A 27,432-nucleotide genomic window follows, 5' to 3' on the forward strand; every position below is an offset into this window, starting at 1 on the left:
TAGGTAATCCGCTAAGGATGACTCTTGAAATTAATTCAAAGCAACCTCAATAAAATCTCCAAAAGATTCTCCAGAAATGTTAACATAGATCTCCAACATCGACGTCTCTAGAAATACTACCAAAGATACTTCTTCGACTTCCGTCATTTGTACATCTAAACTTTTACTCAGGATTCTCTAATAAATTCTTCACGATTTCCCATACTGTACTTTCAATATTCCTTAGGTAGTTTCGAAAAGAATTCTTTCACGAAATTTCTTTAAGATTTTTGAGAAAAACAAGTAATAATTTTTGTCTGATGGCTATGTAAATTGCTCTGAACGCAACTGTATTTTCAATGCTAATTTCAAATAAGTGTCCCAATGTTTTCTACAGAACATCTTTCAAGCAAATCTTCATTAAAGCGCATACATTGCTTCCTAAATTTTGACTTTTTTTCAGGATTACTTTGAGAATTTCTTCAATTATTCGTGCAAGAATTTTTCAAAGAGTTCTCCAAAATCAAACGAAAAAAATCCAAAGATTCTTTTATTCAATTTTTTTCCGATAAATCATACACATTTTTCAGGGGTAGTTTATCCAAATATTCCTCCAAGTTTCTTTTTGATTCTTTAGGTATTTTACTGATTCTGTATTATTTTACCCAAGGATTCGCCCAGAAACTATTGTTAGATTTTGTACGGAGATTAAAAATGATGAATAAATTTTTCAAATATATTCTGGTAATATCCAATGTTAATATGCTTCAAGAATTTGTTGCCAAGAATATTTCTATAAGTTTTCTTGCAAGGATTTCACAATAAATTCCTCCATATTTTTCCAGAGTTCGTTGCAAATATATTTAAGGAGATTTTCAAGGTATTCTAGACCCTTCAAAGATTTTTCCAGATAAACGAAAATGGGACAACAATTTCAAGCGCTGTACGATTTCAATTGTGATGGTGCATTAACTGTTCCGCCGAAAAAAAGACAATTTTCAAACATTTCGATATCGAATTTTCTCCACGCCGATGTACGCCGCCGTCGCCGCCGCCGAAAGTTGTCAACGGCGTGACGCCGATCACGCCGCCGCCGCCGGTACAAAAATGCTCTCACGCCGCCGCTGATTCAAAATATTTCGGCGCACAGGTCTAGACGAGGCTTTCTTGCCATTCGGCTGGAAAAGTGTCCGACAGCCAAATTTGGTTGAGCATTTCCAGGAGTTTGATTTTTCCGGGGAACGGCAGATTTTTTAGCAGCGGATATCCAATGCCATCAGATCCAGCTGATTTGCCTTTACTGCGGCCAAGAGCGAATTTTAATTCTTGGAGTGAGAAGGGTTCAATAGCAATCAATAGCCGAGAGACTTGAGAAATATTGCCCAAGGGTATCGCGACTGCAACGGGATCGGTGACTAATTTATCCGGCAATTGTATTGATAATGGAGCTAAGTTTCTTTTGCCACTCAGTGCGTTTACCCGGTTCCAAAGTTCCGCGGAAGTTTGTGAGGCGTTCATACCTTCCAGAAACTCTTCCCAACTAGTGCGTTTAGCGTTCCTGATAGTTTGTCTGCACTGGATGTGCAACATTCGATAGCGATTAAGCATGTTTTCTTTCTCAGGGTGGCCTTGTGGCAGCCGCTTTGCAGCACGAAGCACTTTTCTTCTAGCTTTCTTCTTGTCAATTTTTGACTGCCTCCACCCCCTCAGTAACGTCTTTTGTATGAAAAAGATATATAATTTTTGCATGAGCCGGAAAAGTTGAGCCTATTCCCAGTACCACTAGAGCGTTACGTAATTTTTGGGCGGCGCCTTACGTACTAAATACCCAACAATTTATGTGGCAATGGCAGTTTTCTTTTCATGAACGAGACAATAAGTTTATTTCATACAAATTTATATTTCCATTTCATATTTTATCAGTCGTCGTACATCAAATTACGCAATTTGATCGTTACACATTATTGTTGTATATAGATATTATGCAGCTCTTATCAGTTTTAATAATGCCTCTGCGGTGATCACCTCAGCCATATTAGGAGCATTTAGAATCCTTTATGATAACTAGTTGGTATCGCAAACAATTTGGGGAGGCTAAACGCAGATGGAATCTTCTAGAATAAGCATTAATTTATCAGATTTAACTGTTTACATAAGATATGATATCTACGTCCGCCATTTCGTAGGTTTTAAACGCATCGAGCGCGGTAATTGCCAGGTTGAGATTACTGCGTAATTGAAACAAAACGTAAGCAAGACGATGTAAGATGGATCGTTAGGATTCTGTACGTCACTACATATCTTACTTTAAAAGTCTCACAAAATATGTAGGTAGCTTGTTTCCAAAATAAATATCTACATATTAATTGTGGATGAGCTCTTGTTTCTCTTACTTCATTGTATACACAAAAATAACATTTATTCTACAGTTTGCGTAATTTTAAAATAACACATTAAATAACTAAAATAAAACTGTGAAATAGTGGACGAGGTTTTGGAACGCTACACGAACAAAATACGTACAACATAGGTACAGTGGCGCCTATCGAAAGAAGAAAAATGATTTGAAGATGATTTTTAAAACATGACATTACAGTAAATGGTTATTACTACTGAAATACGGTGTAGTTATTTGTTCATGTTGTTCGCTTGTTTTTTGTTTGCGCTGTTTTCGAGTACTTATCGACCGTCTTTAGTGATGAGTTTATCAATCAGATCCTGCAGTGGTGCCAATTCTCGTCGGTCTATTAAATTAAATTCCTGAACAAAATAGATAAAGTGCTTGAATGAGGTGTTTAAATGGGCTTCCTCACTCAATCGCACGACTTCGGAGAAATGTTGATGGTAGATGTGAGCGTACACGCGAAACAGTCGCTTGAGTATGGTTTTAGCTATTTGAATGAAGTTTTTAGGAAAAGGAACACCGATTTTTGAAGGAAACAGAGTTTCGTCGTCTAGCTGATCTTGGACCCAGGTCATCAGATAATCAATGTATTTGGGAGCACTGCATTTGATTGGTTTCTTGACCGTTTGCCCATCTGCCCAATGATACTCGTATTTCGGACCGGCTGACATAATGCTGCACGAATCTTCAGTGCAAAACTCCGTAATAGTACCGTACAACATATTGATTTGATTGAAGAAATCCACAGCTACAAAAGTCGAAATATTCATGAAGAATGAAAGGTTTAGATTCAAATAGTCCTATGTACTTACTATTCACCGCAACCCATTCATTAAGATCTTCTCCATCTGGAAGCTGTACAGCGTTGCGAAGGTTTCCAGATCCCAACGTAGCGGCAGCATGTTTCATGAGATCATACTGATGAGTACCCTCCGGTATATTCTTTTTCGGCTTGAAGGTTTTACTGGATCGGCTGAAAAAGTAATTTTGAAATATTAACCCTTTTGACTAGGAATACGATTTTAGCTTGGCAGGAGTCGCCATACCAAGATATTATTGAAGTGTGTCAAACCTGGCCAGAATAACAATCACAAATGTATATAGAATAGATTTGTTGATCGAGAATCGAGCCAACATATCGCATTTATCAATTTGAATTTGTAAGTAAACGAAAATTATATATAGAGATCTGGTGTCATAACATTAATCGAACAGCTAGATCAGATGTATTATGACCAAATTTCTTAAACTATTTTACAATACCGTCAAGTTCCGTAATTCAGCGCATCTAAGACCTTAACTCCGCACATTTTGGAGTAATTCTAATAAATTGGAAATGATTGAAAATTTCAAGTACAATTGTGATGTATTACCATTATAATCGGCGGGCAAAAATCAAAATTTCCTCAGATTTCGACAAATTTTGAGCGCTGAATTTGGGGTACTTTACGGTATATGAAAAACGATTTATTTTATCTAATATGATCGATGATCAGTCGTATTGAATCATAGGTATTTTAGGATTTATCGGGAATACAAAACGAATTTTAAATAATTACCGTAAAACGGGGTAACTTTGATAGTTTTTTCGAAGAAAACTTCAATATTTATGCATGTTGTTTCAAAGAATTACAATTTATATTTTAAAAACAAGTACTGACATCCTAGCTATCGATTGCACTTGAAAGATTGCCAAAAGATTTATTCTGAATGGATATATATTTTTTTTCATATAATCGAAAGATTTTCTGTTTTGGGGTAACTTTGATAATGGAGTATAAATCGAACAAGGGCGTTGCATACCTCTAGGCGTTTAACGCTATATGGAAATTTCTGACTTAGATTACAAAAATGGTCCCAGTTTGTAAAAATGGTGTTTTAATATGTTGGGGGTCTCGCACTATCAAAGTTACCCGCATTATCAAAGTTACCCCGTTTTACGGTACCTAAAATATATGAGTTTTTAAGTAGAAAATACAGCAATTTAATACTGTCATATACTGTTGCTAAGATAGTCAGGCTGCTATCAAATTTCTTGCTTCGACCAACTCAAGATCAGAGTACCATCAGTGTACCAGTTTCCGCTCATTTAAAAAGAATTTGATATTTGAAAACTTGCTGAAAAAATACCAGTGCAATTTTGTATAAAATTTTATTGACAAACAATAAGTTACTTCTAGTAGAAAAAGGTAAAAATATTTGCAAAGGTGAAAATATAATAAATATATTTATTTTATTGAACTTTCTGTTTGCTTCAATTGTACCAATACCCGCTCACGACAAAACATGGTGTTCCAATAGACGCTCAAAAATGTTCCAATAAACGCTCATATTTTTTTCATGCAATATTTTTTTTTTATTTTTGCTGCATCACTATTTGTACCATTACCCAAAATCCATCAGGATGAGCATTATTAACACGAATGCCATTACTTAAAATGGTGCAGAATTTCCAAAAGAACTTACAAAACTCAATTGATTTTTTCCTAGAAACAAACTGTTCAACTTATTATTTGAGATGGTAAAGCACTTAAAAAATGTTTCACTACAGATTGCTTCTATTTTTGTTTAATGTGACAAGCACAAACAAACACAACGGTTCAGTAGCGACACAAACTCGAATGATATGATAACATGAATACCAATATTGTCTATTTGCTCGATGGCTAATGATGTTTCTGTAATTTGTAAGTAAAATAACAAAATACTTTTTTATTTAACTTTTATTTAAAACATTTCAAATGTTTCTTTACAAATCGTACATTTCTGCGTTTTGACTGTGGAATCTGTTTTCGTAGTTTTTAGATTTTCTTTTCTTGTTTTACTTTTCTGTTATCCTTTTCTCTCTCTTCACTTTTCACGTCTTTACTTTTATGCTTATCGAATTTAACTGATTGTTTCTCAGTTTCGCTAATTCCGTAATTGTGATTTCGAAGATGAACGCGGCTTCTTAGGCTTTCTTTTCTTGTCCTCCTTAACTGCTAGCTTTTGTGCTTTTTTAATTTCACGCTCCTTTCGCTTTTGCTGTTTTTCAAATTCGATTGCTTCTTTCTCCTTCACCTTTGCTTCCATGAATAAAGCAAATTCCTTGCTTGTTGCGACAGTCGGTGGCCGCAAAACCTTCCGCTTTTAAGTTGTTTTCGTAGTCGTCGGTAGGCTGAATGAACTGTTGAATGCCACATCATCTACGTCGTTCTCCTTATCGCTGTTGTTCTGCTCCGGTTCAGCTTCTTTCAAGGGTGTACGAACTGGAGATGATATTTGGCAGGAATCGTACAACACCTGTAGATTGAAAAATATAAAATCCGTTGGTTTATTTTGAACAAAAAAAGAATTTATGTAAATACCTGCACGATTCATTTCACCCTCTGAAAATCCCTTGAAATCGCTCTCTTCATCCGAAAGTTCGCCTTGCCTTATTTGTTGTACTTCATCATTGACCGCATTGTCAGACTTAGCATTGCTGCAGAGGTCATTGCAACTGATTTTTAAATTTCTCCATACGTAGAAAAGGTTGGTGTCCGAAATATTGCCGGGCCAGATAACCGATTCCTCGTGCTGCTGAAATTCTGCAAATTGCTGCATGGTGAGTCTGCTTTCTACCAGTCGAATCAACCTCATTTCTGGTGAATCTGAAAGCAGCGATTCATTTCCAGATTCGTTTTCATTCGCATTAGATGGTAGAGAGGAGTAATCCACTGCATCGGGTGACCACGGATAAATTCCACTACGCATAAAGCCGCTCCGGATAACTGCTTCTTTTGATGTAAAACTAATGAGAGCATCTCGCATCAAAGGACACACTTGTGATTTGCTGATTGGAACCATTCCATGTTCTGCCCGGAACTTCAGGATTTGACTTTGCCAGTGCTTCTTCAAAGGTCCGAAAAAACTGACATCAAGCGGCTGAGTTAGGTGGGTTGAATTGGGGAACAGAGCAACGAGTATTATCTGATTTTTTCCTACAAAATTCCGAAGTCATGAGTGTCGTGTGGCTTTTGTGCCCATCAACAAACAAGACAACCGGTAGTTGTATGTTTTCTTTCAAAAGCCACGGTTGAAAAATATTTTTCAGGAAATCGTAGAAAGCATCACTGGTTATCCAGCCACTATCGGTTTTTCCAATTCCCCAGTCTGGAGGAGCGCTGGCACTAATTTCTGCAGGAAGTCGACACTTGTAAGGGAACAGCACCAATGGAGGGAGAAGGCGGCCGTCGGCGCTCGCCGTAAACAGTGCAGTATAGCTTTCCTTATCGTTGTTGGCGTAAATCGAATGCAAGTGTCGCAGGCTTTTCGGGGCAAGGCACTTTTGGTTCTTCACCACCAGTTGAAAAGCTGTCTCGTCCAGGTTGAAAATTCGTGCGGGCTGATTCAATAAATATTCCACATTCGTTTCCTTCAAGTAGTCTTGAACTTCGAGGAACCACTTACGAATTTGGGATTCGGTAACAGTGGCTCGATGTTTTGCAAGAACACTAGGTTTTCGCAGCGAAATTTCCTTGTGTCGTCGCATGAACAACCTTATCCACTTCCGGCCTGGTATACCATCCTTGAATGGTGTTATTTTCTTCGTCAGCTTGACGAATTGAGCGACGCTTATTTTCAGGTGCTTCTCAGTTACAGGGAATCCAGTGCGAGCAGCCAGCTTCATCCAGCTGACTATGCGAGTCTCCTCACCATCAGTGAGAATGCTCAGAGGTCCTTTTTTTTCCTTGTGATACTTGTTACGAAGTTTGTCCCGCAAGGTTCCTGCTGGAACACCGTAGCGGGCCGCAGCTTGACTTATAGATATACCACGTTTTGCTGCATCCAAAGCAAATTCCACTGCTTGAACAGTGTATTTTGGTTTTTTAGTTGCCGGCATCCTGTTTAATAAAAACAAAACATACATTGAGCGGCAATTAGCACCAGCTAGTTTTTTAGCGGCCCAGAAACCGCTCATCATTTTTTTTCAATTTGTACTCATGAAAAACGTTTCCATCGTGTAAACAATACTACAATATCGAGTATTATGCGTAAATTACTTACCTATTAACAATTTATGGCTTAAAATCGAAGAAAACTCACTTGAAATGCTTAACTATGCGGACTGAACTTCTTAACCAAAACATCAACAACATGACGCTGCTGTCATTTTCAATGAGCGCGGCACTGAAAAAATACAATTACTCAAATTTTAACACTTTTTTGTTCAAAATGTTTGATTATATGTTAAATAGTTGATTTCAATAGTGATATGTACTGATCGAATTGGTGATAAAGATAAACATGTTTATTTAAATTGAAGTTTAATGTACAAGTGAGCGGAATCTGGAGCATGAGCGGGTACTGGTACACTGATGGTAGTTTATTCCATGTCAAGCTCACATCGGGAACAAATTCAGATAACTTTGTACGTTTTGTATGGCTACCTGGGCATTATGACAGTGCTGGAAATGAATTAGCTGATGAGTTAGTTCGTAATCGCACATCGCATGACTTCTGTTATGTATTCATTATTATCACTAATTGATTTTGACAGTTGCTTTTCTCTCGGTGTTTTTGTATTATGGCAGTTGAATTAAAAGCTAAACAAAACCGCGTACCGTGTTTGTAAAGTTACGATAATAAAACGTTTTTTTCTAAAGTATCCTGATTCAATATCGCGTTCTTCGGATCCGAAACGTTCCGGAATGGTTCCTCTACCGGAATCACCCACAGAATCACAATAATTGGTGTCAGAAGTGGGATTGTGGGAGAAAATATCCGGCATCCCAAAAGTGAGGTTAGAACACTATCTTCCGAGCACCGAAAATGACTGAACCGACTCCAGAGCTCATGGAGGCACTGTCCGGAATGATCGCTCAGGCTCTGAAAGCATCTCTCGGAAGTGTCGTCCAACAACAAGTAGCCGCATTGAACGCGAATGGAGACCCTGCTGCTCTAGCTGCACTAGCTCCAAAAGTACCCTCGTTTTCGATGTTCGAATACCGCTCCACGGAAGAATCATCTGTCTCCGACTACTTCAATCGGTTCGAGTGGGCGGCACAACTGAGTCACATTCCGGCGGATCAGTATGCCAACTACGCCCGAGTGCACATGGGGGCGGAACTCAATAATGCACTGAAGTTTCTGGTGAGCCCCAACGATCCTGCAGCGACCACCTACCAAGATTTGCGCACAACACTCATCGATCATTTCGATCGTGCCAAGAATAAGTTTGTGGAGAGTATCAAGTTTCGGCACATTGTGCAGGAAAAGGACGAATCCGTCGCCAAGTTCGTTCTTCGTCTGAAGCAGGGCGCTGCACATTGCGAATACGGTGCCTTCCTCGATCGGATGCTGATTGAACAGTTTTTGCACGGGTTGGAGGCACGAGATATGTGCGATGTGATTATTGCCAAGGATCCAGCTACGTTCAAGGCAGCGTACGAAATCGCGCACGCGCTGGAAGCTACGCGTAACACGGCACGGGAAGTCAATACCGGAGCACCGTCTCCGAATCCTGAAGCAGCGAACAAGCTCGGATACGAAACTCCGAGAACCAAAAAGGTCAATCGCCAGCCGTCTTCGTCTCATCCTAAGCAGCATCGCTATCGGACAGAATCACAAATGCACTTGATTCCAGGAGCAACGGAACGGTAGCCAACAGGACAGAGGATCAGGACCGTGCAACGGCTGTGGTGGACACCACATGCGAAGTGATTGTCGCTTCCGTGACGCCAGGTGCAACAAGTGCAATAAGAAGGGTCACATAGCCAAGGTATGTCGTTCAACGAGGTCGTCGGCTCAAAGCTTTTCTACCGATCAAGTCGAATCATCAGAGGACCCAGCTTCCGAAATTGACGTTGTGCAAACACTAGGCCAGCTCTGCGACTCTACAGCCATCGGGAAGAAGCTGATCGACGTCTTTATGGAAGGTCAACATCTGCAAATGGAGCTCGATACTGGAGCTCCGTGTGGCATAATTTCCGAATCGAGGTTGAGAGCAATCAAACCAAATTTCTCGTTGCTGCCATCCGACCGACAGTTTGCAAGCTACTCTGGCCACCGTATCAATTGTCTTGGACGTTTACCAGTGAAGGTATTCGTTGGGTCGGCATCCCGTCGGCTAAACGTATACGTTGTGTCTGGAGATTCCGACCCTCTCTTTGGGCGCGAATGGATCGCTCAATTTGTGGACCAGATCATCCTCAACCGTATGTTCACTCCAAGTGCATCTGTTAATGCAGTGGCGACTACTGAGCTTACTTCAAGCCAAGAATTAAAGCTGGCAGAGCTGCTGGAAAACTACAAGGATATCTTCAGCGACGTTCCGGGAAAGCTGGTAGGACCACCAGCAAAAGTGCACTTGAAACCAGGTGCATCTCCAATTTTCGCTAAGGCTCGGGATGTACCACTTGCTTTACGTGATCGGTATGCAGCGGAAATTGAGAAGAAAATAACGACAGGTTTCTACGAAAAGGTGGATTACTCGGAATGGGCTTCGCCCACCCACATCGTGGTGAAGACGAACGGGAGTATTCGTATAACTGGCAACTATAAACCTACCGTTAACCCAAGGATGATCATCGACGAGCACCCAATTCCGAAGGTCGAAGCAATTTTCAACAAGCTGAAAGGAGCTTCTTTCTTTTGCCATCTGGATCTCACCGATGCCTACACGCACCTTCCGATTAATGAAGAGTTCCGTCATGTGCTCACTCTAAATACGGTAACTCACGGACTGATTCGACCAACGCGAGCTGTGTATGGTGCGGCAAATATTCCGGCTATCTGGCAACGGCGCATGGAGAATGTGCTACAAGGCCTGAACAACGTCGTCAACTTCTACGACGACATAATCGTCGCCGCAGCCAACTTCGAACAACTGATGCTATCCCTAACAGCAGTCATGGACAGGATGAAGCAATATGGATTACGGCTCAATCGATCCAAATGCATTTTCGCCGTTCCATCTTTGGAATGCTTGGGCCATAGAATCGATAGGAACGGCCTCCACAAGTCCGACTAACACATCGAAGCAATACGAGATGCACCACGACCGGAAACACCTGAGGATTTGCAATTGTTCTTGGGTAAGTGTACATATTACAGTTCATTTATCCCGAATCTCTCTACTAGAGCACGAAGTTTGCGTGATATGCTGACCGCAGATACGTTTGTTTGGACTCCCGAGGCAAACATGGCATATCAAGACTTGAAAAAGGCCCTTATTTCTCCACAAGTTTTGATGCAGTACACCTCTAATCTACCGTTACTCTTGGCAACCGATGCGAGTAAGACTGGACTTGGAGCCGTACTGTCACATCGGCTGGAAAATGGAACCGAGCGGCCGATAGCGTATGCCAGCTGCACAATGTCCAAAACCGAACAGCAATACCCTCAAATCGACAAAGAAGCGCTCGCAATCGTGTGGGCGGTAAAAAAGTTTTTCCATTATCTGTGCTCGAAAATTTACTTTGATCACCGACCACAAACCACTCACGCAGATATTGCACCCAGAAAAATCCCTCCCTACGCTATGTATCAGTCGAATGGCGAACTATGCCGACTACTTGGCCCATTTCAACTTCGACGTTGTATACCGGCCAACCAAATTGAACACCAATGCCGATTATTGCTCACGAATTCCCAGCAGGTCAACTCATTCCGACGTAAACAGCCTATCTAACGGGAGAGGAAGTGCCGGGGATGAATTCGACCAGTTTGTTCTACTTCAAATACAACAACTTCCGGTAAGAGCTGATCTCATTGCACGCGAGACACGGAAAGATGCCCACCTCGGAAAAATTGTCCAAGCATTGGAGCTGGGGCAAGATCTTGCACAAGCAGGCTACAAGGCACCGGAAGCGAAATATACAATGGCTGCTAATTGTTTGGTCTTCGAACATCGAGTGGTCATACCAGCGATTCTTCGTCCGGCAATCCTCAACGATTTGCACGTAGCTCACTTCGGCGTCGTTAAAATGAAAGGGTTGGCTCGCTCATATGTCTATTGGCCCGGAATTGACACAGACATCGAACGAACAGCAAAGTCGTGTATGGAATGTGCGCGCTATGCACCGGCTCCCCCTAAGTTTAGCAGCCACCACTGGAAATTCCCGAATGCTCCATGGGAGCGCATCCACATTGATTATGCTGGCCCTTTGCTGGTTCTATGCTGCTCATAATCGTCGATGCGTTCAGCAAATGGGTCGAGGTGAAAACCACCACCTCCACGACGACATCTGCTACTATCCAGATTCTCGATGGGCTATTCTCCACCTTTGGAGCACCTATCACAGTCAGTGTTGCCACAAGTACAGATTTATCTGGAAAGGTACAGATTTTTTTTATAGTTTTTGGTACAGATTCTGTACGGTACAGATTAAAGATTTTCACGAAAAAGTACAAATTGGTACAGATTTTTGGAATTGGAAATTTTGTGATACAAAATCCAAAAGATTCGTGAAATTTGGATTTCATTTTCACAAAGCTATAATTGAGAGATGGGCTGCAAAATGGTGAGTCGACAATCAGGAAGGAGCGTCCAACACAGCTCTGGTCCTCACAAGTTCCTACCTCGCGCTTCCACGGGTCAAATGATGACAAAGACCGCCAGCTAAGGGTTGCGTACTTAGCTGGTAGTGCAGCCTGGGCACTGTTTTCCTTCTGACATCAGCTAGAGTGAGGAGGTGCGTTTTGAGCGTCTGTACACCAGGAGGTGCGGCTCAAACAGCGTCTGTTCTGGTATCCAGCGGCTGAGTACGAAACGCTGTATCACGTCAGCTACACCTAAGATGACAGTCCCATCAACGTGATGTAGGCAGCGCGACCCCGGTAAGGTAGCATACCGAACTCATTAACCACCACGAAAAATGGAGAAAGAAGAAGAAACGAACGTTATTTTCGGCAACCGACCTGGCAACGAAATAAGGACTATGATTGGAAACTCGGTACCTGGAACTTCAGGACCTTAAATGAACCTGGACGAGTGAGCCTTTTGGCTCGTGAATTGTGAAAAGTTGGCGTGTGCGTGGCTGCTATTCAGGAAGTGCGTTGGCTAAGATCTGGAGAACGTGAATTCAGAGAGGTAGACCCCGTCGCTAACACCGCTTTCAAATACAACATCTACCACAGAGGTGGCGATAAAGCTGAACACGGAGTCGGTTTCGTAGTGATCGGGAAACAGATGAAGCGCGTTATTCGGTGGAGGCCGATCAACGAGCGGATCTGCGTATTGAGGATTCGGGGCAAGTTCTTCAACTACAGCCTGATCAACGTATATGCACCGACTAACGACAAACCCGATGACGTGAAGGACGCGTTTTACGAATGTCTCGACAAGACCTATGGAGAATGCCCAAAACACGACGTGAAAATTGTCATCGGTGACGCTAATGCGCAGGTCGGAAAAGAGGACTTCTTCCGCCCTATAATTGGTAAAGAGAGCCTTCACTCTGTTACCAACGACAACGGCCTCGTTTGCTGCCACCAGGGGGATGGCCATCAGTAGCACTTACTGTGCACGCAAGGATATCCGCAAGCACACCTGGCAACACCCAAATGGCGAACTTTGCAACCAAATCGACCATGTTCTGGTAGACGGCTGACATTTTTCCGATGTCATCGATGTTAGAACTTTCAGGGGTCCTAATATCGACTCAGACCACTATCTCGTTGTAAGCAAAATTCGAGCGCGATTATCAACCGTTTCGAGTTCTAGAAATCGACAATCGTTGTGTTTCAATATCCAACGCCTGTCAGCAGATGGTGTAGCAGCGGACTACCATCAAAAGCTCGACGAGCGGATTAGCGAAATCGACGAAAGCGTCAACCTCAGCGATCTGTGGGAGTCAGTCCACGGAGCGGTGAGCACAGTAGCGCGAGAAGTGGTAGGTACTGCTCAACGAAGACCAAGAAACGGTTGGTTCGACGAGGAGTGCCAGAGAATGACGAACGAGAAGAACTTGGCTAGAAGCCGGATGCTGGTGTCTGGTACCCGTCAGAGCAGAGAGCGGTACAAGGAAGCAAGGGCAGCCGAAAAACGGATCCACCGCAGAAAGAAAAAGGAGCATGAAGAGGCAGTAATTGCTCAGGCACAAGAAGCTATGGAACAGAACAACATGCGACGGTTCTACGAGTCCGTAAATGGTGTGCGGAGAAAAACAGCGCCGTCTCCCGCCATGTGCAACGACCGCGAAGGAAACTTGCTGACGGATAAAACAATGGTGGCCGCCAGGTGGAAAGAGTACTTCGAGACATTGTTGAATGGAGATAATGGAAGTGGATCTGGTAGCAGAATTCAAATCGATGACGATGGACAGGCTGTAGAACCTCCAACGCTAGATGAGGTAAAAAAAGCTATCAATGGGCTGAAGAACAACAAGGCTGCTGGGAAGGACGAGCTCCCGGCCGAACTTCTCAAACACGGAAGCGAGCAGCTGCACGAACTCCTTCACCGTATCATATCGAGGATATGGGAGGAAGAACAAATGCCTACTAGTTGGTTGGAAGGTCTCATTTCCCCTTTGTACAAGAAAGGGCATCGACTGGAGTGCGCCAATTACCGAGGGATAACACTCCTTAATTTGGCGTTCAAAATCATGTCTGGAATTCTGTTCAACAGATTGAGACCGTATGAGGAGTCCTTTGCCGGCGAATACCAAGCTGGTTTTCGAGAGGGCCGATCAACGACGGATCAAATGTTTACCCTGCGTCAAATCCTAGATAAATTCCGGGAGTACAACTTGCAGACTCATCATTTGTTTGTAGATTTCAAAGCAGCGTACGATTCAGTGAAGAGAAACGAGTTGTGGCAAATTATGTCCGAACATGGCTTTCCGGCGAAGCTGATTAGACTGATTCGTGCAACGCTTGATGGATCAAAATCAAGTGTGCGAGTGGTGGACGAGATTTCATCATCGTTCGTAATCTTAGATGGATTGAAACAGGGTGACGCTCTTTCTAACTTGCTGTTTAACATAGCGCTCGAAGGTGCTATCAGGAGAGCCGGTGTGCAGAGAAGCGGTACCATTATCACACGTTCTCATATGCTCCTTGGCTTTGCGGACGATATCGACATCATCGGGATTGACCGTCGGGCAGTGGAAGAGGCGTTCGTGCCTTTCAAGAGGGAGACAGCGAGGATGGGGCTCACGATCAACACCACAAAAACGAAGTACATGATAGTGGTCAACGTGGGTCCGGACGTGTTAGTGGTAGCGCAATGGTGCTAGGTGGTGAAAAGTTTGAAGTGGTGGAAGAATTTGTGTATCTTGGAACACTAGTGACATGCGATAACGATGTTACCCGCGAGGTGAAAAGACGTATTGCAGCTGCGAGTCGGGCTTTCTACGGGCTCCATAACCAGCTGAAGTCCCGTAGCCTGCAAACGAAAACAAAACTCGCGTTGTACAAGACACTGATCCTTCCGGTTGTCCTTTATGGCCATGAATCATGGACATTGAAGGAAGTCGACCGGAGAGCTTTCGGGGTGTTTGAACGTAAAGTGCTGCGAACAATACTCGGCGGTAAACTAGAAAACGGCATCTGGCGGCGTCGCATGAATCACGAGCTGTACCAAGTGTATAAAGAGGTGGATATTGTCAAGCGCATAAAACACGGCAGGCTGCGTTGGGCTGGTCACGTTGCCCGTATGCCGGAAGAACGACAAGCAAAGATAATATTCAACAGAGAACCCGGACAAGGCCGCCGACTTCGTGGTAGGCCGCGCACACGAGGTTGAGGAGGACTTAAGGGCACTTAACGTCTAGGGCGACTGGAAGCGATTGGCCCAGGACCGAGCCCAGTGGAGAAGACTCATCCATTCGGCGCAGATTCATCGTAGCGAATTGTAGCCCATCAAGTATCAAGTAAGTATAATTGAGAGATACAATTTCCAATGATTTGAAGAATAATTATATTACAAGTTAAATCATTTCAATAAAAACTATGTTAAATGTCCAAGTTTGTTAGGATTTTAAGAGTTCTTTCAACAATTTATGTTGGATGTGGTACAGATTTTGAGTACAGATTTTTAAAATCTCTGGTACAGATAAAAAAGATTTTCGAGCCATCGGTACAGATAGAAATGTGGCAACACTGATCACAGTAGTGTCTGATAATGGCCCGCAGTTCACGGCAGCTGAGTTCAAGGACTTCCTACAGAACAGTGGGGTGAAATACCATAAGCTTTCTGCACCCTATCATCCGGCCACAAATGGCCAAGCGGAGCGCTATGTGCAGACGGTGAAAAATGGCTTGAAAGTGATGGGAACGACGAGTGGAAATCTGCAAAGCAATCTTAACACCTTTCTGCAACAGTATCGAAGGATTCCTCATTCGGAAACTGGAGATTCACCGGCAAAGCTGTTCCTTGGACGCAACATTCGGACAAGGCTGGATCTCGTGCGTCCACAAACAACCAACACAGCAATCACCGAAAACCAGAAAGCAGCGTTTGAGCCATCGTTTCGTTCTTTCTCTCCAGGACAGCGGGTTTACGTTCTATCGGGAAACACCAAGATGGACAAGTGGATTCCAGGAACTGTTTCAGCTCGATTGGGAGATTTGCACTACGAGGTTGTTTATCAAGGAAAACATCTGAAACGTCACGTCGACCAGATGAGACTAAAGAGACTAAATTATAAAGAGACGAAATCTGATCATATTCAAAATAAATCAGCTAGCAACTATGCCAAATCTATTACGCAGCACTGTCAATGTTAAATCCCACGCTAAAAGGGAGTCACAGGTTTTATGCGTTGAATTTTCACAGGTTTGGGTAACGAATGAAAAATTGACTGAATGTGTGTAAAACCAATGTAATGAGTAGAGCATTCTTTATGCAAAGCATGAAAATTGCAATCGACACTCATGTATTCAGAAAATATGCTACTTCAGAAGAAGCAAAATTTTCGTGGACGGTAACATTTTTGTGTGAGCCGTTTTCAGCTTGTGTGAAAAAGTGTTTGACAAGTCTTCTGCTCGATTGGAATGACATTGACAGTAAACTTGGAATTCCAATTGGAACATTTCGCTTCTTTGCTTATAGTTTCTTTAGATGAGACGTTTTGAGGATGGCAGCCTGCTTTCACACACACCATCAAACGAAGCACTGTTGACTACGATACCAGGTGAGGTGCGGCGCGCTTTTTCATATGGGGACACTGTGACGTCACAACAGGCGCCAATCAACTCAGAGTCCGGTGCATCGTCGGAGCGGACCCCTGCTGCAGCTGATGAACAATTTTCGACACCCAATGCCAGTCCTGTGGGGGAACGAGAAATCTCTTCCCCTGTATTGCGCCGCACAACCAGACTTCGTCGTGCGCCTCTAAGATACTCCCCGGAATATCTGAATTTCTTTGAAGGGGGAAGAAATGTTATGTATTCATTATTATCACTAATTGATTTTGACAGTTGCTTTTCTCTCGGTGTTTTTGTATTATGGCAGTTGAATTAAAAGCTAAACAAAACCGCGTACCGTGTTTGTAAAGTTACGATAATAAAACTTTTTTTTTCTAAAGTATCCCGATTCAATATCGCGTTCTTCGGATCCGAAACGTTCCGGAATGGTTTCTCTACCGGAAACACCCACAGAAACACAATAACTTCATTGGTGTCCTGATCGGATGGCCGGCTGAGCATACAACAAAACAGCCTCCTGAAGTTTGCTTCAAGTCTCGATTACTTTTTCAAATCGACGTAAGTAACTTTCATACGGTTTTGAGAAAGTTAATGAAGGAGACTCACAACCTTTCTTCTGAAACTGTTTTAAAAAGAATCCCATTTTTAACATTTTTTTACCGTGTATATCGCTTAAATTGTGTATGCAATCAGCTCGCGTTAAAACACTAGGTAGTTCCTATCATTCCCCACAAAAAATGTATGACAAAATGATAAGCCGTTTCAATCAGTTACTTACGACGTTTTTGTACCAGTGTAAAATCGACTCATGTAGTGTTTTGTTTTGATTCGTGGTTAAGTCACTTTGTCTCCCATACAACGGAGCGACGAAAGTAGCGATTAGGTTGCGAAAGTGGAGAATCTCACTTTCGTCGTTTTGTAAATCCGGAAATTAAACGTTCTAAAAGTGAAAAATCGAGTTGGTTTAGAGCGGAACGTGTGGAATTTCGTCTGCGAAACACGTAGGATTGATAAAGTAAGTTTGTTAACATTTTTGACTTGAGTCTGTTTGAATAAATCTTCGAGAAGTGTTTCGAAAAGAGCCATAAGCCGTGGAAATGCAAAGGTCCGGACAGAAATAAGCTGTACACAAGATGCGGTTGCGAAGATTAGGTTAGGTTAGTTCAATCCGGGACCAACGGCTTTAATTTCCTTCCGAAGGAAAGGCTTCGTAGCCGTTTGGTTAGTGTTACCAGGCATTTAGCCGCATCGTGCTAAGGAGTGTGGGTTCGATTCCCGCCTCAGGCCAGAAAACTTTTCATCAGGAATGTTTTCCGACTGAGCCACTGGGCGTTGCATGTTAGTCCGTTGTCTACAGTATGGCCCATAAAAAAATGCGAAAATTGTTTGAACGTGAATATAGCATCCACAGGCGTTATTTTCATTGTTTTTTATAGTGAATGTAATTTCTGATTATTGTAGTATATTCTGACACAACTTCGCTATCCAGGACAATTTTTGTCATATTTTTCTTACTATCCTAAATAATGTAATAAAGCAAATAAGTTCAAAGAGTTTTTCCACCCAAAGCTAGAAACAGCTTCTGATTGTCGTATACTCTGGTGATAAACTTTCTACCTTAAAAAATCACACTTTATTGTTGAAAATTTTAGTTTGTTTGGTATCAGAGGATGAAGGAGTTCTTAGAGAACGTGTTCTCCATGATCACAATAAAATATTTTGCCAGGGTCATAGTTTTGAGGGCATTTGCGTCTTATAGGTTTGATATGCCTTTATTTTTTGTTAAAGTTGAATTAAAAATAAATACGGAGGCCTATAACAGATTTTTGAGGATAAAATTTGATCCTTCGGTTAGAGACAACTTATATCAATACTAGCTCATAGGTTTTGAGCAAAACGGAGCCGCTTATCACATTCATATGAAGTTGAATCAAAGCTCTCCAAAATGAGCCGTTTTTTCGAAAATATGTTTAAGTCTCCAATTACCCAGGCATGAACCAATTCTATTATTTGATATGGGCGTATGCTGGAGACAAGGCCTGTGAAGAATCTCACGCCATCGTTGATGTTTTAGAACCTTTCATCACACAGATATTGAACTCGACGTCCACATGATAAAATTTGAAGGTATGCTTCCAATTCCTCTCTGGTAAGGTGAAAATAACAGATAAAAATCATGTACAAAGCGAAAAACTGAGTCTAGATAGATTAAATAATACAAGTTATGAATAATATTTATGTTTCATTCACATTTTCTATGTAAAAACTACCATGAAACATGATATGACGATTTTCGCATTTTTTTATGGGCCATACTGTAGTGTGATACTTCCCGATGTGGTGTATTAAGAGGTGCGGTCGAAGCATAAAATTAATATTGGTGTTAACCTCTGTTTTGAAGTGGTTGCTGTGCAATGCCAACTTCGGCGAGTCGGAAGTTCACAAAGTTACCGAAGATGACGGCATGTCTGTCAAGCTGTGAACAAAAATTTTATCAAGCTGATCGTTTTGTTTACAAGCAAACAGATACTAAGAACCGGACCTGTTCTATACGACATTGGGTGTTTATTTTAATGGACGAATTTTCGCTATTACCACAGACAAACAGACGTCACACACTCGTCATTATCCATCCACCACCTTTTAACGGTAGATTCAAAAATATGGTAGGTGGTCAATCCACCACCCGCAGCGCTCGCATCATTTTTGTTCGTGTTTGACGTTTACAAACTATCCCCATCTGTTAGCCTGTCGGCCAAACACACCGATTTTAACACTGGGCGTACATGTCCTCGAGACTATGATTTTGATCTAGATTTGCTCTAAGTGTTACGTCTGTTTGTCTGTACTATTATCTTAAGGGGTGGGATTCGATCCCAGGTGTGAGAGATATGTGTTCTAACCACTACACCAGGCCCGTTCCCACTGACGTGGTGTTAATACCGGACTCATACCCAGAGGCGTCGCGTGACCAAAATGACCACCTGTTCAACATGAAATATTTTTCACATAGCTTATTTTAACAGTAAATTGGCGATTACCTAGCTTTAAAACTTATCAGAAATTACTAAATGTATCAATGTGAGCAAATATGCATTTTGCATTTAGTAACTGCAGCGATCGTTTGTTTTACAATTTCCTGTGATGTTTTACTTAACTTGGACATATTTTCAGCTACTCATTAGTTTTTGTGTATTCGGAAGAAATTGTCTATAATAAATCTAAATAAAAGAAAACCGAATCAAGTACACTATTTAATTCCTCTAGTGTGTATCCAGATACGCGTATTTCGACCTCAAATGTCGTGTACTAGACTCGACTTATTTATTTTCCCTATTTTCAAATATATTTTTTTCGTTCTCCAAGCATTGCAACTAATATATGAATATGCAATGTACTGTGTACTCGGAAAATTAAAGAATACAGTGCCATATTTCAAACATGATTACAAATCAAGGCAAGTTCGAGCACACGGTTTTGTTCAGTTAATCCTTCTTCAATCAACAACATGGATCTCTCAATAATCAATAGAAAAAATAAAAATAAGAATAATAATTCTATAATTCAACTATTGAATCATGTTATACAAAAAATGTAGGTCGGAGCAGTGCATGAAGAAAAAAAATGCACTACCCTATTCAATGATATCATCGATGAGTTTTCATCATCTTCCTCAGCCTGTTCAAGCGGCTGGTTGAACGGGTTGAGAGAAGCCGACGTCGTATTGCATCATCCTTGCAAGTTTTACACTCTAACAATTTTCTATTTCGGCAGCCGAACTTAGGGCTTAGGCCAAAGCCCAAAATTTGCTCGTCTAACAATGGATGTCACATGTATATGGTATGCCTTTAATTATTGTTATCGTTTTGATATTGATTATTAAATTACCTCTCAAGCTATAAGGAGCTGAATAATATTATTGGCACTTTTGATTCACTTCGACTGTGGGGTTTTTTGAAAGCCACAGAGTTCATATTTGGCCACAATATGCATCGTAATAAAGCGCTTCTTATAGCAAAGTTTCAGGCAATTCGGCAGAAAAAAAAACATGCCAAAGTGAGTCATGGAAGTGCCCAAATAGCTCTGCACCATAATATCCTTCTAATTTGGTGATCGAACACTTGATCTTTTTCGCACAAAATATATTTAACCTTAGTAAGGACCTTGGGTCTTTTTCGACCCATTTCAAAATTCAAATCAATGTAACTTTTGATTGAAATAACCTAGCAATTTGAAACTTTCTGACAATTATTTTTTTGTGGGAAATTTTGTTTTTGCGAAAACAAAAGTTTTGAATGACCCCTTGGGGAACTTCCATAAAAAAGTTACAAATTGTGACTTAGGGTCGTTTTCGACCCGAAAATTCAAACAGCTCGCAAAAATCAGTGTGTTGACCGAATTTAGTTCTGTTGGGCTTAAATGAAGGGCACACATGTCTAGTTTCAGAAGCCCTCCCGGAGATCCGGATTTGGTCACTGTGGCCACCGGGAACCTGCTACATCTGAAAAAAGTCCCTTTAAAGACCCTTACTTTGACGACCTGTAGTTTCGTAACTAAACAAGTAATCTGAACCGTTCTCATATTGTTGAATAGGTATTCACGTGGACTATGAATAGAGATTCTCAAATCACTTAGTTATTCATACCCGGTTCCGGAAACCCGGAACATCCGAAAAGTAAGTTTCCATCGCAGTTCTGTATATGTATTTCACATCGACACTATTCGATTGATGGATATTTTGGCATATTTTTTTCTGTAATAAGGAACCAATTGCCGGCGCACATTTCCTGAAAAATTCGGTCCAGTATGGTCCATGCGGAACCGGTTCTTGGAGTTCCGGGAGGTGGCCAATCTGGACAATTCGATGAAATTTCTCAGATTTGAACCCCAAAACCAAATGAATTGTGTCCAATTCTTTACGATTTTTTATGTTTGGATGTATTTTGCCAAAAGAATGAATGGATGATTATTCTGGTCCTTTTGGAGCACCGGAATGGCCACCGGGAAACCCGTAATATGGGACCACAAAGTTTTAGCACCAAAAGTAGGCATGCGACGGCTCAATCTTCATGCTTTTGCATCCTTGTGACTCTGCTAGTTCAATTATTGATGAATGACCACTTTGGTTCTTCTGGCCCACCGAAATTACCCAGGAATGGCCACCGGAAATACCCGTATTGTGGGACATTTCAGTTTTTGTACCAAAACTAGGCATGCGACGGCTCAATCTTCGTGATTTTGAATACCTGTGACTTTGCTAGCACGGTTATTGATGAATAACCACTTTGGTTCTTCTTGCCTACCGAAATAACTCAGGAATGGCCACCGGAAATACCCGTATTGTGGGATGTTAGCTGACGCAGTATTCACGCATCTTCCGTCCAGACCTTAATCATTGGGACTCATCAACCGGTGAGTGGATGCCGATAAGGGTGTTCGCTATCACCCAGTGAGTACCGAACTAGATGTAAACACATAAAGAAGCTGAGAATAGTAATAGAAAGCAAAAATTGATAAATCTCCATAAGCTAATAGCAAGTCATTGGTAGCGTGAAATCTTTTGCTAAAATATTGAATTCCTAGTAAAAACAATAAGTTCTAAATTAGTTATTTAAGTGCCAAATAAGCTGCGTGTGTTAAATTCATAGATTAGGTAAGCAGAATGTCTTCAAACCAACCCTACTTCAACTAAAATTGTGTTTTATAAACCAGGTCTTCGCATGTGCTTCGATAATAGGCAATTACTGTATTATCCTATTGTACCGGTAAGGAAATGTAACAAGGATTAGTTGAATTATGTGCTTATTATTGGATTTATATTAGATTGCATTACAAAACCAGATCACTCCAAGGCAGAAACCAACCGTGCATCTACTTGGATTACCTACGTAAGAGCATTGGTGAGAACAGCAGCACCCAAATACGAGTTGAAATCCACCCAAATTACGAATAGGAACTGCACGAAAGGAACTAAACGTGAGTAGAAGAAGCAATATTCCCTATTAAGAAACTACAGCATAAGCAATCCCCATCAGTTCGGATATATCGAACAGGGGTTTCCATCACCGGCTTCGCGGTGCACTATATAAAAGAAATGAAATTGTAGAAATGCCAAACTAATAGTTCGTATGTATTCAATACCATTCATAGGAAAATTATATTCTCCCATTCATCGGATCACGTGTTTCATTCATTTCCGGTACGGAGAATTACGATTTTGGAAGTTCCGTTGAATCAAGATTCAACAGCATATAATTTTCGTTTATTGAACGAAACGAGAGTAATGCCTACTCGCGGTTACCTTAAGTCGGGTGCGAAGGGGGATAAGGGTGCAAAGAAGGTTCAGCCAGTGACTGGTGATCAATGTGCTAGTGGTGGTGATGGTGGTAATCCTGAAGTGGTGATCATAGAGGAAACTGTGGAAGGACATACGTGTAAGACGTGCGAAGGAGCGGACACCGAAGAGATGGTTCAATGCGATAAATGCGATGGATGGTTTCATTTCTCGTGTGTGGGAGTATCGGAAGAAGTTGCTGACAAGAGCTGGAGTTGCACTAACTGCGTCACCGCGAAATGGATCCAGCGAACTAAGACAGCTTTGGAAGACAGTACCATACAGAGGAACCAGAACCTAGATCGTAGGTCGACTAGGAGCCAGCCGGTCGGAGATCAACCGGTCGGAAACATCGCAACAAGCACCCGCATCAATCCAGTGATTGCTCCGTCGTGTCCCCAAAAGCCAGCCTCGGTAGTGCATGCTGAGGGTAGACCAGCCGATCTTACAAAGATGGATCAAGAGAAGCAACAGTCGGTATTTCCAGCCGACGATTGTCTAGGTGTTGGTTCTGTGAATCGAGAAGCAGCAAAGGCACTTTCTGACATTTCCGTTTCCTCATCACAAAGATCAGCCGTGCAGCGTGCGAAACTGCAGTTGATGCGACTGGAAGAAGAACGACAGTTTCAGAAACAGCAAGAAGAACGTCGTCGTGCTGCTGAAGAAAGAGCGGCGCAGGAATATCGAGAGTTTCTTGACAAGAAGTACCGTCTTCTGGAAGAAGTCGTTAGTGATAGGAGTTCGAGGAGCCACAGCTCAACATCAAGTCGTGTCAACGATTGGGTACAGAAGGCTAGTCAAGTGCAGCAGACTGAACCAGAAGCAAATGGGCTTCGCATCGAGAATCTACAGGTTCCCACGACCAGCTTGGTACCAGCTCAATCGTCTGGACAATTCGGACAACATCGAATTCGATTCGAATCAACTGCCCAGACTAATTCTGTCAATAAGGTGCCAACTGTCCAACAGTTCAACCAACAGCAGTCCCGTTCAGCAGAGCAACCGAAACAGCAGTCCCGTTCAGCAGAGCAACTGTTTCACTCCAGATTCACCAGCAATCAGGGCTTTCTGGCAACACAAGTAAGCCAATTCGCGCCACCGACTAGAGATCCAGCTCAAATGAATTCCGCGCCGGCACCAGCGTCGCAGCCATTCAACTCTACATCCTTCGAAGGGCCGAATTTGGCGCCACCGGCGTGTTCTACCGGTGTCAATCATCAAAACTATCGGGGAAGCATCTGTGCTTCCCAAGGAACATATCGAGAAGAGTATCAGGACGAATTTCAACTTTCTCGCTCTCAAGTGGCAGCTAGACAAGCAGTTCCGAGAGATTTACCAACGTTTACTGGTAACCCGGAAGAATGGCCAATCTTTCTATCAATGTTTAATCGTACGACTATGATGTGCGGATTCACTGAAGAGGAAAACCTTGTTCGACTGCAAAAGAGTTTAAAAGGCAAGGCCTATGAAGCCGTAAAGAGCCGCCTCATGTTCCCTGGGAATGTAGCCGGTATTCTCGGAACCCTGAAAATGCTGTTTGGACAACCCGAAGTTATTATTCAATCTCTAATCGGGAAAATTAGTTCTCTACCTTCGATTCGAGAAGAAAAGCTGGAGTCATTAGTCGAATTTGCTGTACATGTGCAAAACTTCTGCGCTACAGTAGATGCCTGCGGAATGCAGGAGTATATGTACAACATCTCTCTACTTCATCAGCTAGTCAGCAAGCTACCCCCTTCGCTCAAACTCAGTTGGGCGCAGCACCGTCTAACGGTGCCGACGGTCACCTTAGCGACCTTCAGTACGTGGATCTACTCTCTAGCGGAAGCGACGAGCGTCGTCACCTTTGCATCATCAGCGCAACCCGAAAAGTCTTCTCGAACCGACGCACGTGGACCTAAGAAAGGGAACGCGTACCTCAATACACATTCAGATTCATCTTTATCTGAAGAAAACGAAAAGGTTTCTCCAAAGGAATACTCTGCAGGAAAGCCGGTGCAGATGAAGCAAGTTTGCCCAATTTGTAAAGAGAGCTGTAGGTCTGCTGACAAGTGTAAGCGCTTCTTGGAGCTTTGCAGGGATTCAAGATGGGCCGCTATAAGGGAATTTGGATTCTGCCGCACCTGTCTACGGATGCACAAAGGAAGCTGTAATGCCAAGCCGTGCGGCAAAAACGGATGTACCTTTCGACATCACGAGTTGTTGCACAACGACTTAAAAGAAAAGTCCCAAAACCCAACAGCCTCCACCAGTTACGAAAGCTCACCACCTAATTCACCCCTTCCTAGTTCATCTGGCTGCAATAGTCATCAGACAGCTACCTGTTCCGTTCTGTTTCGATACCTTCCTGTAATTTTGTATGGTCAAACGGACGTAGTGGAGACTTACGCTTTCCTGGATGAGGGTTCAGAACTTACTTTACTCGATCAAGACCTCGCTGATAAACTTGAGTTGGATGGTGCCGAACGTCCATTATGTCTCCGATGGACTGGAGGAACTGAACGATGTGAACCTAACTCTAGAGCTTACAATCTTCAAATTTCCGGAATCAGAGAAGGAAGTCAACGATTCGATCTGAACGACGTACGAACAGTGAAGGATCTGATGTTGCCTCAACAATCGTTGGACATGGCTCAATTGTCGGAAAAGTATCCGCACCTTCGTGGTTTGCCCATTGATTCGTACCGTGATGTTCGACCGCGTATTCTCATAGGAACAAAGCATGCCCATCTTGGCCTCGTCATGAAAAACCGTGAGGGAGAATTCGGACAGCCGATTGCCGTTAAGTCTCGACTTGGATGGACCATCTGCGGAGGAGGATCTGGACGTGGAGCAAGTTTGAACTACTACAGCTTTCACGTCTGTCAGTGTAACACTTCATCAGATGATGATCTTCACCAGGCAATGAAAAACTACTTTTCGCTCGATAGCCTTGGTGTAACGAAATCCGATAAACTGCTCCTACCCGTCGAAGATCAGCGTGCCCTGTCAATGCTTCAGTCTCTTACCAATCGTAAGGATGACCGTTACGAATCCGGTTTGCTATGGCGTTACGACGATACACGTCTGCCGGATAGCCGATCTATGGCATTGCGCCGATTTCAATGTCTGAAAAAACGGATGGAGAGAGACACGCAGCTGCAGGAAGTTCTGAAATCTAAAATTGTGGAATATTTAGCGAAAGGCTACATTGGGAAACTCAGTGAGGAGGAAATCATTCAGCAAGTCCCTCGCCGTTGGTATTTACCAGTATTTCCCGTAACAAATCCAAATAAGCCTGGAAAAGTACGTTTAGTATGGGACGCAGCAGCAAGCGCTTACGGTACGTCACTCAACTCTGCGCTTTTAAAAGGACCGGACCTACTTTGTTCCCTTTTCACGATCCTGCTTCGATTCCGAGAACGCCGTATCGGACTAACCGGTGATATTCGTGAGATGTTTCATCAAGTGCTGATTCGAGCAGAAGACCAGTTGAGTCAGTGTTTCTACTGGATGAATGAACGTGGTGAAGCCGAAGTATATGCTATGCAAGTAATGACGTTCGGAGCATGTTGCTCTCCCAGCACTGCACAGTTCGTGAAGAACACTAACGCCGAACGGTTTGCAAACGAATATCCATCTGCACATCATGCCATCACAAAATGTCATTACGTCGACGACATGCTCGTTAGCGTAGATACGGAAGAGCAGGCCATAGAGTTAGCTAAGAACGTGAAGTACGTCCACGAACAGGGTGGTTTTGAGATCCGGAACTGGATCAGCAACTCGCGAAAAGTTAAGACAGTGCTACGTTAAGACAGTGGGCTTCGTGGTCTTGCGGTTAGCGGCGTCAGTCGGTTGGACGTATTGTGCCACGAAGCGTGGGTTCGATTCCCACTCCAGTCGGTGGAAACTTTTCGTCAAACGAAAAATTCATCACTGGGCTACTGGGTGTTCTGTGTTGTCCGTTGTCTAATGTTCGTGATTGTTCAGTCTGTGCAGCCTTTGGCTGAAGACGGTGTAAATTGTCTTTTTTTTTTTTTTACAAGGAGAGGATACCAATGAAAAATCTTTGGACCTGTTCTCTGAGCTGGCCACTGAAAAGGTGTTGGGCATGTGGTGGAACACGAGAGAAGACATTTTCACCTATAAGGTTGGATGGAACCGCTACGATCCAGCTCTATTAGGAGGTCAACGGCGGCCAACGAAGCGGGAAGTTCTTAGGGTATTGATGACAATTTTTGATCCGCTGGGATTGATTTCCAACTTCCTGTCATACCTAAAGATTCTGCTTCAACAGATCTGGAGGTCCGGTGTACAATGGGATGAAGAAATTGATAGTGAAGCATACGATAAATGGCTAGTCTGGTTAAAAGTGCTTCCACGTGTGGAACAAGTGCGCATTCCACGATGCTACAACTCTCAGGTCCTTATGAACGAAACCGACGAAGTCCAGCTCCATACCATGGTGGATGCCAGCGAGAACGGAATATCCGCAGTATGTTATCTACGTTTTGTCAAACACGAATCTATTCGCTGCTCCATCGTTTCGGCGAAAACCAGAGTTGCTCCACTCAAGTTCATATCTATACCAAGACTGGAACTCGAAGCTGCTGTGATTAGT

The 27,432-nt window shown here is 42.6% G+C and overlaps 2 protein-coding genes across 2 annotated transcripts in view; both read right to left on the reverse strand.

Moving 5' to 3' along the window:
• Positions 1-1,859: 1,859 nt before the first annotated feature.
• LOC5572775 (MOB kinase activator-like 1) overlaps positions 1,860-27,432 on the reverse strand; it is a 50,080-nt gene continuing 24,507 nt past the window's right edge. The window contains exons 2-3 of the mRNA XM_001654127.2: positions 3,196-3,356; positions 1,860-3,131 (exon numbers count right to left, since the gene is read on the reverse strand). Of these exons, the coding sequence (XP_001654177.1) occupies positions 2,659-3,131; positions 3,196-3,356 (634 nt within the window). The 3' untranslated portion in view covers positions 1,860-2,658. The remainder of the gene's footprint in view (positions 3,132-3,195; positions 3,357-27,432) is intronic.
• Positions 4,265-7,754, reverse strand: LOC110678877. Its single transcript, XM_021852432.1, has 2 exons — positions 7,412-7,754; positions 4,265-7,248 (listed from the first exon to the last, which is right to left on the reverse strand). The coding sequence occupies exon 2, from the start codon at positions 7,245-7,247 to the stop codon at positions 6,282-6,284; it is 966 nt and encodes a 321-aa protein (XP_021708124.1). The 5' UTR covers position 7,248; positions 7,412-7,754; the 3' UTR covers positions 4,265-6,281.

Source organism: Aedes aegypti, chromosome 1, assembly GCF_002204515.2.
Source record: "Aedes aegypti strain LVP_AGWG chromosome 1, AaegL5.0 Primary Assembly, whole genome shotgun sequence".
Taxonomy (NCBI): domain Eukaryota; kingdom Metazoa; phylum Arthropoda; class Insecta; order Diptera; family Culicidae; genus Aedes; species Aedes aegypti.

Bases quoted from the DNA above. Each gene is read 5' to 3' on its own strand.
- LOC110678877 (XM_021852432.1), bottom strand. From the start codon at position 7,247: ATGCCGGCAACTAAAAAACCAAAATACACTGTTCAAGCAGTGGAATTT.